Source organism: Montipora foliosa, chromosome 12, assembly GCF_036669935.1.
Source record: "Montipora foliosa isolate CH-2021 chromosome 12, ASM3666993v2, whole genome shotgun sequence".
NCBI lineage: Eukaryota > Metazoa > Cnidaria > Anthozoa > Scleractinia > Acroporidae > Montipora > Montipora foliosa.
In genome coordinates, this window is record NC_090880.1 from 29680249 (window position 1) to 29692906 (window position 12658).

The following is a 12658-nucleotide window of genomic DNA, read 5'->3' on the forward strand; positions in this document are numbered from 1 at the left end:
CCATAGACGTGGCAAGCTGTTACCAATAATCTTTTACTTGTCGATAACAAAGAGTGAGCGATGACAAAACATCGCGTGTGTGAATTAAGTTACCGACTACAAATAGCGAAAAATCAAGCCGTCGACACGAAGTAGTTTTCCTTTTGAAAAGGAAAAGTGCTTAAGCTGTCGATAACAAACGCGGCCGTTTTGTTATCGACAACTCCCTTTCTCCCATCTGTGAGCAAGTTATCATTTACTTTAATCTAATTCGCAGCGATGCAAACGAGTTTTGAAGTCAGCGGCTCTTCATATTTCTTGTCGCTATTTTCCTTACGCTGGATTGACCAGCCGTTTTGAGCGCCCGCATTCCTACGCACACACCACGGCTGGGTCATTAGTTCAGCCAATTGTATTTTTCCACCAATCAGAAAGTCGCCTGCCTGCCAAGCTGATTTCAAAATACAACTGCGACGGGTGCTTAGTCTCGGACAAACGACGCGGACCACTGATCCAGCCGTTCCCCCAAAACGTACTGGTTATCGACAATTAAACTTCTCGTACGTGGAAACGCATTTCCTAACACTAACAGTTGTCGATTGAATTAAGCTATCGACTGGATATAGTCGTCGTTAACAACTTCCCTCGTCTGTGGAGGCCCATCGAGGGCACTTGAATCAATGAAAACCACAAGACTGTTGCTGCGTTCTGTGCAAACGACTTATGACTTGAGGATGCTCTGGTAAAGTGACAAGCACAATAAAGGGGAAAATAATAACAAAATAGAATTTTTTTACCAAAAAGGTGGGGGAAATTGAAATAGAAAATATAGCATAGACGTTAAAGATGAGACTAGGATTGCGCATGACCAAGGATAGCTGCTTCGACTTACAATCAGAAGGTTCAAGTGAAGCTATGATCTTCGCTGTTATGAGAGCAATTTCAAAATCAGAAGGTTATCGATTGATGCGTCATTGCAGTCATCCCAGGCCTTGTTCGCATGCTAATCAGTTTGTATTAAATTAAGTTTAACCGAAAAGTTAATATTGGGAACAACTCTCGCCTGGCATCCATCCGAATTTGTAAATTTCTTTGCTTCGAGTGTTTTTCAAACTACATAATAATCGCGTATTTACCAGTCCCGAGTCTCTGTCCCTGCTGTAGGCCTTCACATATCCGTCCCATTCCGCCGGGTTTGAATCTAGCGGGACCTTGCGCCCGCTACCGCTGCGGTGAAATTGCTCATATGGGTTCGGGGTCCTGTTGAGGCGCTCTGTACTGTCAACCAAGGCTGTGGTACTGCTGTGGTATGGAACTTGCATCGAATACGTGTCCTGTGCACAACAACGTACAACAGGAAGAAGGTAAAAAAATTAACGACCACAATGAAAGAAAAAGAATTGTAAGGAAACAGAAATGCAACAAAGCGGAGTGCTCTTTGAGCTACCTGATTCATGTGGGAAATGAAATCATATCCAGCTACTTTCTTCTCATGAACAAGATTTCATAGCCTCCCGGCTTCTTCAGTCGCGCGGTAGCAAAAATGGATTCCTTACTAAGTCCGCGCGTATTTAGGAACCGTTCAGAGAGTGTTACTAGGGATAACAAGCATCAAGGAGGTCAGGAAGAACAAGAACGGCACCGGAAAAATATGGTTTTCCCACTGTTACAATTCGTTTCGCATGCAAAATGCACGCCATTCTAAGACCTAAATTCACATTGGCGGCGTTGAAAGCAAGAAAGAGATTGAGAAATTATCGTTAAAAGCACATTTTCGGACAACCTGAAATTCAAACTGAGCAAAAATGTTAAGCACGCATGCAGGGCGTGTAGAGCCAACGTTTTTTCCCGATAAATTTATCGTTTTGAGGCGTCCGTGTCCTTGTAGACCTCTTCGTTGCTTGTGTATCAGGGGATGGAAGGATCAGAGGCTTGATGCAAGTCATATTGTTTTATAATTGTTTGTCAATCACCTTGCCACCATCACCACTCCCCAACCCCCCCGGCGCACATTATCATAACCAAGAACTTACAACCATGCTTCCATTTTTCCAGTCACTGGAAGTGTAAAGACTTGACATCGAGGGAGGCCTGGATCTGAGTTTCGTGCGCGGCGGAAGTGGCTCTCTGTCACGCACATAAACAGTTCTGTTTCCGCTTGTTCGCCACAAACACAATGCAATCAACACAAACAGAATTAGGATGGCCACTAGCGCCATGACAGCTATAAACCACGCACTACGGTACCATTCATCTGAAGCCGTCTGTGGTGCGGACGTCCCTGGGTCAATTTCACCTGATGACAATAAGGCGCCAAAGTTAATTCTATGTAATGATTCTATTTTTATTTCAGATGTTTTGAAGTCATCCAGAACCTATAATCGACACTTCCAAAACTAAATCATCAGGCTAGTTGAATCAGCTAAATCATTTCCCGTCCTTTTAAAAACTGTTAAGTGGTACTTAAAAAAGTCACTTTCTTTGTTTCTTCAGATTTTGAAAATGTGTTTGCTTAACACCTGCCTGGCAACATTTTGAGATTTGATTTTTATCCAAAGGCTGACCTCAGAGGGTTAGATCTAGGGAAAAATGACGTCATTCACTCAATAGCTTAAAATTTCAGCGTGTAAACGCAGTCAATAGACCATATTCGTATTCTCGGTATTGGACTGGAACTAGCTTGCAATGGATGCTAATGCGGGGGAATATATTAGAAAGTATTTGCATTTGAAAAGATTCCCCCGCATTAGCCTCCATTGCAAGCTAGTTCCAGTCCAATACCGAGAATACGAATATGGTCTATTATGTATGCAAAACACGACTTTAAAACTCTGAAAGCCCGAAACTCCCGTGCTGTATATTAATTCAGTCGCGTACAAACGCATTGCATTCTTAGACCAGTGAGTCTTTGACGTCATTTTCTCCGTGATCCAGCTCTCTCGAGATTTAACAGTTAGCAACGGCGGACCAGTACATTTTGTTTTCCCAATACAGATCATGTGATAATACTCAGGAGGCTTGGTCCTTTGTTTTGTTCATTAAAAAGAGTGCATGCAGGCAAATTCATGCTTGCATGCCCTCATTATCACTTGATCTGTATTGGGAAAACAAAATGTACAAGCCGGAAAGGTCTATTACATAGGAAAATTCCAGTTGAAATAAACAATTGTACTTAAGAAATTAAGGCTGAAACCTTTGGTCACTCAGTGTTTAGTTAACAGTTTTGAAATCCAAAGAAAAAAAATATTTGATTTTTTTTTATCATAGTACCACTTTAAGTATAAGGGCAACCGCAAATGTTTGGAAAGAAAACGCAAAGTTTAGCTTGACTTTTGCTGTCTGCCGCAAACGCAAGGCTAAATCACTCATCTTCATTATCAAAGAAACACTAACACAAACTAACACCCCCACATTGACCTCTGTGATTGTGCGAACAATTTCTGTTGTCTTTTGCTTGACAAACCAACATGGTCTTTGAGTGAAAACACTCAAAAAAAGGAGATCCTGTGGTTAGACTTGACGAGCGTGACACGGCCCCATTTAAACCTGTTTTCGAACTCAACACGAGTTCTATGTTCTCTCACCTTGAACGGTCACAGTTGCGCTCGGTGGAGCTTCAACTAGGTATAGTCGTCCCAAGAAGGCGGTGATTGCTTTAGCTAAGTAAGTGTATTCACCGACCGGTCTCGTTCCAAAGTCTCTCTTTGTCTGCCTTCCTTCATAAATTAACAAACCATTTTCGAATATTTGATACGTATCTAATGGCCCGTTAAGTATGAAACACTCGCTCCAATCCACAGAAACTTGGAATCCGCTGACATTCACTTGAGGGCGTAAGCCTGTGATCCTGGGCGCTAACAAGGAACGAGAGAGAAAACTTCGGTTAATTATATAAAGACGAACTTTTAGTGTACATGCAAGACGGCTTAATATTTCACTTAAGGATGTTCGCGCCAAAATCTTCCTACAATGAGATTTTCTTCATTTCTCGCCTAGAGTTAGGTCATAAGGTACTTACTCCGAAAATTTAAAAAAAAAATGGGGGTCACCGGCTTTGTTTCGGAGAAAATGGCAGTGGAAAACTGCCTTAAGTTCGAGAAATCGGTCATAATAGCGAGATGTAGCCTCATCTGCTCATCCATCGAAAATCATAAAAATAAACTGTTAGAGTGAAGGTTTCCGTGCATAGGTTTTTAGGAGTGGAAATTTTAGATAATTGCATGCCGCTAGGGTTGTCGTAAACAGTAGAGTTCATCCTCGAAGAGCATTTTCGTACGCTCTATCCGTTGCAACCACAACCGGAATTCGACGGCACCAGGAAAGAATACGTTAAAAAAAAGTTCACTTCTTACGGTGGGAATGTTTTCATTTCATCATATTTTGTAGATAGTAAGTAAAGTAAGTGATTCATGATTAAAAAGATAGGGATCACCGATGATCTAAACCCGGGGGGGGGGGCGTTTTTGCCACCATGTTATTTTAACTAATGCTTGAAAAATATTTATGAAAGTCACGTAGACTAGTACACGATTGATAAAACAACGCGAATATCAGTCGTGCAATTTTGACTGATCACGATTTTCTCTGATCCAACGCAGTGCAAGACTTATCGTCCACGGTTTTTGCGAAGGTTTTAAAACCTCGACTTCACTGATGCTCGAAATAATGCGTGACATGCCACAGTCGCGTTACCTGCGCAGTAACGTTGCGCACAAACAATAAGCGCGAACGTCCTTAACTCAAAATTATGCTTACAATCAAAGGCAAAAGGTTCTTGGGCCAAATTGATGGCACCCGTTTATGGCAAATTCTACGTGAGGTTTGAAATGCGAAAGGAAACAGTACTACTGTTCAGATTCAGGAATTACAGGGGTCCTTTTTGCCACCCGAAATTTATTTTTTTCACATCGTTGTTGAGAATAGAATGGCAGAGAAATGTACAAGGATGAAAACGTTCATAATACTCTTTGAGTCACCGTTCTTCGCCTGGCTTCGCGTTTATGCTCTCGGGACACTCTCGGGACACTCGCGGGTGTTTTAATGCCGTCACCTAAGCAGCATACAGATTGAGAGAATAACGGCACCTCGGAGCGCGAATGAATGGACCCCTTCCCTGTTTGGAACATGGCTAATCCTCTCGCTCCTGTGACAAAAGATCTACTAAAAACAATTGTGTTACCTATAGCTTGGGTCTCTATCATCTCCACATCCGACAATCCCGAGTATCGAGAATTGTATACGCGGATTCTGAAGCTGTACACGGTGAATGGAGAAAGGTTTGTCACAACATAACGCTTGGAAAGGTCAACGTTTATTTCGTTGTTAGGTATTGCTGTGGGACAGCCAATCGCACAAAACTGGTGGTAGAGGAGCTCGTACCTGGAGAAGAAAGAAAAAAGCTGTTGAGAATCGATGCAGCTACAAATCCTGCCAGTACGGTCCATTCTCGGAGGGAAGACGAAAGATACAACCTTCCAGCGATCTGGTCGAGGCTGACCAAGTCGCACATCACGTGACCCCGTGATCAATACTCTAGCGAGTTGAAAGCTTAAAAGTCGAAAATTTGTAAATTAGTGTGAAAATTTTAAAATTGTACATCCCTGCACAACTGAAAACTCAGTTTGTCGCCGTTCGCGAGATTACGACTAGTCCCTCGTTTTATCAGAGCTCCGCGCGCCGAAGCACTATTGCTAAGAAAATATGGTAGAAAATTTGGTTTTGGTCACTGTGCGACCCATACGACCGCACGACCGTCCACCCCTCCACGCATGCCAATGTGGCCAGTATCAAGTGACCATATCGCAGGCTCAAGTTTAGAGCTCATCGAGGTCAGCTTTTTTTTAAGTTGACCGCTGACCCGGTACTGGGTTTCGATGGGATCGCAGGCTCAAGGCACATTAACTTATTGTAATACGATAATAAAAAAAAACCTGGGTCTCTGCTCTTAGGCTTGGTAACGTTGTTTGCATTCCTAAAGAAGCCCATAGACCCTTTGCATAAATGGCGCCCAAATTTGAGTAACAATACTGTATACATCCTTAGCCTCGTGTTTATGTTTCAAGACAAAGGATTTTTCTCATGAATGTGAGGCTAAGGATGTATCAAGTATTGTTATTCAAATTTGGGCGCCATTTATTCAAAGGGTCTACAGCAGTATGTCCACGATTGCACCTAATTCGATGCACGCAGAATTTTGGTAAGCGTCACGAAGTGTCTCGGGAAGTCAAAGCGTCAACTATGTACTTAAAACAATCCAGTAATCCACTATTTTACACAAAATATGCCCTTAAGTATTTGGGTTAATTTCCATTTATCTACCTTTATTTTATGCTTTCATTTAAAATACAAATGAGCAAAATAAAAGCCTTCTTAATCGACTCTCAGCCTGAGGAATATTCTTAACACGCTCTTAAAATTTTGGTTAATTTTCACGTTTACGCGATTCAGGTTTGTTTTCGCATCGCAAAAATGCCTAGATTTTCATTTAAAAACTTATGGCCCTTATTTTCGTTTTTGAATGACTAGTTCACTGTGAAGACAAAGTACTTACTTTTCATTTCTGAAGAAACTATTTACAACCCGATTTCAACCGATTGGGTGCCGGACTTTTCACAAAGAAAAGAAGACGCAAAAAGGAAATAACTCACCGTTGAATTATTCCATTTGGTTTCCCTGGCTCGTCCCATTCCAGCAAAATTGAAGTCGCATTGATTTGGATCGGACGGGGAGCACTGAATTCCGCAGGAACTCCCTCGGAAGTCGTCCACGTAGCGACAGGTCCGCTGGCACATCCCCCGTCAGTACAAATATAGGCGCGCAACCGGTACTCGGTAAAAGGATCCAGCCCAGAGACCAGAATAACATTGTTTACGCCAAGTGATATATTTTTGTTGGCGACTTCGAGTATATAGCTCCTTATTTCACCATTAGGAATTCCGGGTGGAAAAATAAACACCTCCAAGCTGTAAGTATTTGTTTTGTTAACATGCGGGGATTTCAGTTCCTCTGGGGGAGCACTATCTGTTTGTACCACCGCCCAAGCGCTTGATGTCTGCCCCGCGACGTTAGCAGATGTCACGCGATATTCATATTTCAAATACGGTTTCACGGTTCTATCGTTAAATGCCAACGCGGAGCCGTTTGTGACGTTCGCCACAGAAATTTCAGGGCCGTAATCTGCCGGCTGATTGTCAAAGCGCAACACCTCGCGTCGGTACAATCTATATATTAATATAAATCCATTAGGCTTTCGCGGCTCGTTCCATGTGACCAACACACTCCGGGAAGAGATACCCGAGCTTGGGAAATCAGGGGAATCTTGTCCTTCTGGCGGTGCTTCAAATGTTCGAGCGGAATCTGACTCCCCAGTACTGCATCCTCTCATTGTGCAGGCATTAATTCTGACTTCATATTGTGTATAAGCAAGTAAATTTGTGAGGGTGATTTCTTTTACAAGTCTGGCGTCTACGATCTGACGATTTATTTGCGATCCTATAAAATTATACCACACTTCGTACTTCGTAATTACTCCATTTGGTATCCCTGGGGCTGACCACGTAACCTTCATGCTTGTTGCACTAAGAACGTCTAGAGTTGGCGCACTAACATTATCGGGGGCACCTGGATTTGTAGGGGAGCTGAAGCCTGGCGGACTTGTCACGCGATCCGCCGAATTCACAGCTGTAACAACATAAGCGTAAACAGTGTATGGAGCCACGGTGTGGTCATTAAATCGTAAATCTGTGCCGTTGTAAATCTGAGTTCCGTTGCGTGAAAGAATATAGTACAAGATTACACCATTGGGTTTTCGTGGAGCGCTCCATTCGACACGCACAAGCGCCGAGCCGCCAACTGTAGCAAACGGTGCAGCCAGATCCTGGGGCGCTGATTCTTTGGTGCGAACTTCGGCAGGGGGACCTTGGGTGCACCCTTCCACTGTGCAGACTTCAAGAAAAAATGAATACAAGGTGTGCGGCTCTTTGTTACTGATAGTAAAGGACATATCAACTCCAGTGTACTGCGGTGAATTCACCCCGACCTCGTACAACCGGTATTGCGTTATAATTCCATTAGGCTTGTCAGGTTCTCGCCAGGATATCCTGATGGCCAACGCACTGAGTGCTTCCAAGACCGGAGCATGCACTCCAGAGGGTACTGCCTGAGCTGTGCGAAGACTTGACGAGGGACTCACTGTACACCCAGCCCCTGTGCAAACTTCAACAGTGTAGCTGTAAACTGTATAAGGATTCAAGCCTTGATCCACAAACCTAAAATCGTTTGTTTTACTCTTGATGGAACCATTTCGGAATACAAGGTAATACTGAATGACTCCATTAGGCTCTAGTGGTTTACTCCACGATACGTTCAAAGAATACGCGTCCACGAGTGTTACAATCGGCGCGTCCACAAACGTGGGAGGCGCTTCGTCTGTTGTCACGGTAACCGGATCACTATCAACATATCCACCGCTGTTATTTGCTCGCACAATGTAGCTATAGCGTGTGTATGGCTTCAGACCGGTGTCCAAGTACTGATAATCTGTCTTGTTGGTATCACTGGTGGAGTAAATTACGGACCATGACGGAACAGAACGCTTCCTTCGCTGCTGAACTGGCGAGACTGTTCGACGAAGTTCATAATCCGTTATAATTCCATTTGGCTTGGCAGGAGGCTTCCACTTGAGTTCGATCGAAGTTGCGTTTTTAAACCCAATCCTTGGTGGTGCTTGATCTTGGGGATCCACCTCCGCGGAGAATATAACGTGTACATTTCCCCGCGAGCAGCCAGCCGCGGTGCAAGCTTCCAGCTGAAACTCATATGCTGTATAAGGCTCAAGATTTAAAACATTATACTGGCGCGTGGAACCGCGGTAGATTTGTACGCCATCTTTGTACAGATAATAATGAGTAATAACACCGTTGGGATTTTCTGGTTCGTCCCAGAAGATGCGCATGCTCCTACCATCAGCCGCTTTATAAGCTTGAAGAGGACGCAGGTTTGCCGGAGGAGCCTGTTTCGTCTTTGCTGACGCCCAGGGACTGGTTCCTTCGTGTCGACTATTTATGGCAGCGACATGAAACTCATACTCTGTAAAAGGTTTTAAACCGTTTACGGTAAGGTTGAAGACGTTACTGGTCACACGCGCAGATACAGTGGTGTGACTATCGGGAACTTGAAACGCCTCCCGGTAACGCACTTCGTAATTCGTGACATTACCATTTGGCTGAGTGGGCGCAGTCCACGATACATAAATGGCAGAAGAGTTGAGCACGCTTAGTGAGGGTGAACTGATACCTTGAGGGGGTCCCTCTAAGGTGCGTACGCCAGCCCAATCACTATCTACGTGACCTGCGCTGTTTTTAGCTCTCACTTTATAGAAGTACACCGTGTCGCCCAACAAACCGGTATTCAAGCACGTTAGCTGCGAAGTGATGCAAACTTGAAGAGGGGCACTGTTTCCATTCCTGCGATAAATCTCGTACCGTGTGATGATGCCATTAGGAACGCTGGGTGGGGACCAGGTGATCTCGACAACATTCCACTCCCGAGCTGATAACGAGGGTACTTCCTGATCGAGTGGAGGGGCTTCCTGAGTCCTGGCATACTCACGGTCGCCTAATCCGCAGCCTTGAGCTGTGCAGGCAGAGACTCGCACAGAGTACACAGTGAAAGGTTTCAGACCCGCGATAAACTTGCTTCTGTTCAGGCCGGAATCGTGTTCGGTGCCGTTCACAATCACTGCATATCTCGTTATGTTACCATTAGGCTGTCCAGGCTCGTCCCATTCCGCAAAAATACTGGAGGCGCTTTGAACGGAAAGGCGAGGTTTGGGAATGGCTTCAGGGGAACCTTCAGGGGTGGTAGCAGTAGTCACACTGCTTCGCGTGGTACCCCCGCCAGTTGTGGCGGCCACTGAGTAGTCGTAAGTAGTCACTGGTTGCAAACCGTTGTCTTTGTCTTCAAAAACACAAACGTCTTTACCTTTGCTATTTTTAAAACAGACGTCTGTGCCGTTATAAACAAGAAGGTTACCTCTGTAAAGCGAGTATTTCACAATCACCCCATTCAAAACGTCTGGCTCTGTCCACATGGCTTCGATTCCCCTGGCGCCTGTAACAGTAAGGTTTGGCGCATGCACGCCTTCAGGCGGAGCTTCCAGTGTCAAAGTAGATGCCCATGGACTTGCCTTACAGCCAATTATCGTACAAGCAATAACTTCAAATGTGTAATTCGTAAAAGGCTTTAATCCACCAATCACAAGGTTCATACTAAGTCCCTCGTCGTTGGGATTTAAATGAACCTTAAAAGTGCTGTTTACGATACGGCTCACGTTGTAACGGATAATCAGGCCATTTGGCTTGGAAGGTGTTTTCCATGTTACGTTTATCGCGCTGTAGTTTACTGGAAGTAAAATGGGAGCGTTTACGAACGCGGGGACAGCCTGGTCGGTAAAGATCGGTGACGTCATTTCCGCAGATGAACACCGTGTTGTACAAGCCTCAATGACATATCGATAGCCAGTATAGGGCTCTAGCGCACGGTCTATAAACGTCATATTAAGGCCGGTGTATATCACACGACGCTGTCGCTCGGTTACTCGAGTAAGCCTGTATTCTTGGATGATACCGTTTGGTTTTGTTGGCGTTAGCCAAGTTAGTCGGATTTCAGATGAGGATAAAGCAACTGCAACTGGCGGAAGGAGACCTTCGGGGCGTCCCATTAACGTACGGATCTGTGCAACTGTACTAGAAACGTTGCCAACGTTATTGATAGCCACGAGATAGTAGTCGTAAAGCGTATGAGGTTCAAGGTTGGTGTCGTTGTAAGACCGCAAGTTTGGATTGTATTGATTCTTGAGAACTTCTTCGAAACTTGTCGCGCAAATATCTGGTACAGCAGTTGTCGGCGAGAGGTCATAATAACCTGGCACATAACCACAGTTAAGAGTTGTGTTATCAAAGTCGCAGCGACCACACATTGCCACGTGCGCCTCGGTCTTGTTGCAAATCGTCCCCGGGCCACACCCAACTGTTCCGTTGCTTGATATGGACGAGCAAGTCTGATAACTTGGGTCATAACCACGATTATTGCAACAGCTCAAACTGCTGTCCACTCTTCCCTTGCCGCAGCACTTTTGGCTGGAGTTCGATTTGTCGGCAGCACTGGTGTAGTTATAGACCTGAAAGACAGAGGTTAAAATCGGATATTTTTACGAAATGTTTACGAGATTTGTGAACAATCGGTTGATGCACGCATCTAACTGCAGTGTAAGACACAAGCCTTGAAACTCTGACGGATAAACATAACAAAAACAAAATAGCATCGCTTGCAGCAAGCTGAACAAGGAAAAACACATGGGGTCAATAACTCTAGCTTCTGAATGGCTCAGAAAGTGGCCAAACACTTCGCGCAGAAACCATACTAACCCTCTCTTGTCTCTTGAACATTTACTGGAGACAGACACATTTGTTTTACGCAATCAAAGTATTGCTAGTCTGTCACATCGGTTTAATAGCTGTTTTCAGAGACGTTAATTAAGCCAAACTTTCAATGAATAAAGTCAAAAGCAAACTGACAAATCATTTCCACAACAACAGGACAACAACCTCGGACAATCTAACGAGCCAATCAAAACGTACATCACTACTTGACGCTGAACGCGGGAAAACGTGTTCTACAAGTGTGCACACGCGCACTCTAAGAATGTTACGCGATTTAATTTTACTGAGCCTATCAAGAAGCGTGGTTATGAAAATCCAAAAGAATCGCTTAATATTTTATTCGATACTCAATAAAAGAAAAACCTCAATATAAGCACCACTTTGACTAATTAACCGAAAAAAACGCGCTCAAAAAAAAACCCTCAATAAAGCACCACTTTGTCTTGTTGAGCGAAAAAAAAAAAAGGCGTCAAGTAATTAACGGTGCCGTGGTCAATGCGACTGATAAAATGAATAGAACACTTACCACAACGTCACCTGCTGGCCCGTTGCAGCACAGGCTCGTATCTGTCGGTACGTACAGTGTTCCGCAACATTCTCTTCCGGAATTCAAGTCATACGCACTCCCATGGGCCTCGTCGCCGCAGCAGACCTGCGCAGCGGATACAACTTTCCTGCCGCAGCACTTTCTGGGTGGTGTGGGATCATACAAAGCGCCACACACGCACACACGGGCGCCGTTTCTGTCATAAGGGGTGTCCCCACAGCATGCATTGCCTTGACCAACTACTCTACCCCCTTGGGACGTTGGACAACAAACACTGCCTGAGGGAACTCGGATGTAATCTCCATAGCAACACGTATACTCAAGACGCTTGATATGGAAAGTATTTCCGCAACACACATCTGATGCATCATTCTTGCGAAAATAATTTGTACCGCAGCAGGTTTTTAATGGATCATACGGATGAAGGACTCCATTACAACACGCCTGTAGATAATAAAACATAATAATACGAAATCAACACTTATGGACGGTGAGTATTGTTTCCACTAGCGCACTTTGATGCTTAATATGTCATAAAATGTGATACTTTCAAGTAGAATACCCAAGATGCCCGAGGGTCGCACCACTGCCATGGTCGGGGGTACACGTTTCCCGCTTTTTTCCACCTGGTGGTTTTTTTAGAGGTTTTCGTGTCCGGCTCTGGTGCATTGCTTTTCTCTTGTACCTATTC

At 44.4% G+C, this 12658-nt stretch overlaps 1 protein-coding gene across 1 annotated transcript in view; it reads right to left on the reverse strand.

The window, feature by feature from the left end:
* LOC137978400 (usherin-like) overlaps nucleotides 1-12658 on the reverse strand; it is a 54134-nt gene that overhangs the window by 1247 nt on the left and 40229 nt on the right. The window contains exons 31-36 of the mRNA XM_068825296.1: nucleotides 11947-12411; nucleotides 6627-11158; nucleotides 5159-5358; nucleotides 3564-3833; nucleotides 2013-2275; nucleotides 1116-1313 (exon numbers count right to left, since the gene is read on the reverse strand). Coding sequence (XP_068681397.1) covers nucleotides 1116-1313; nucleotides 2013-2275; nucleotides 3564-3833; nucleotides 5159-5358; nucleotides 6627-11158; nucleotides 11947-12411 — 5928 coding nt within the window. The remainder of the gene's footprint in view (nucleotides 1-1115; nucleotides 1314-2012; nucleotides 2276-3563; nucleotides 3834-5158; nucleotides 5359-6626; nucleotides 11159-11946; nucleotides 12412-12658) is intronic.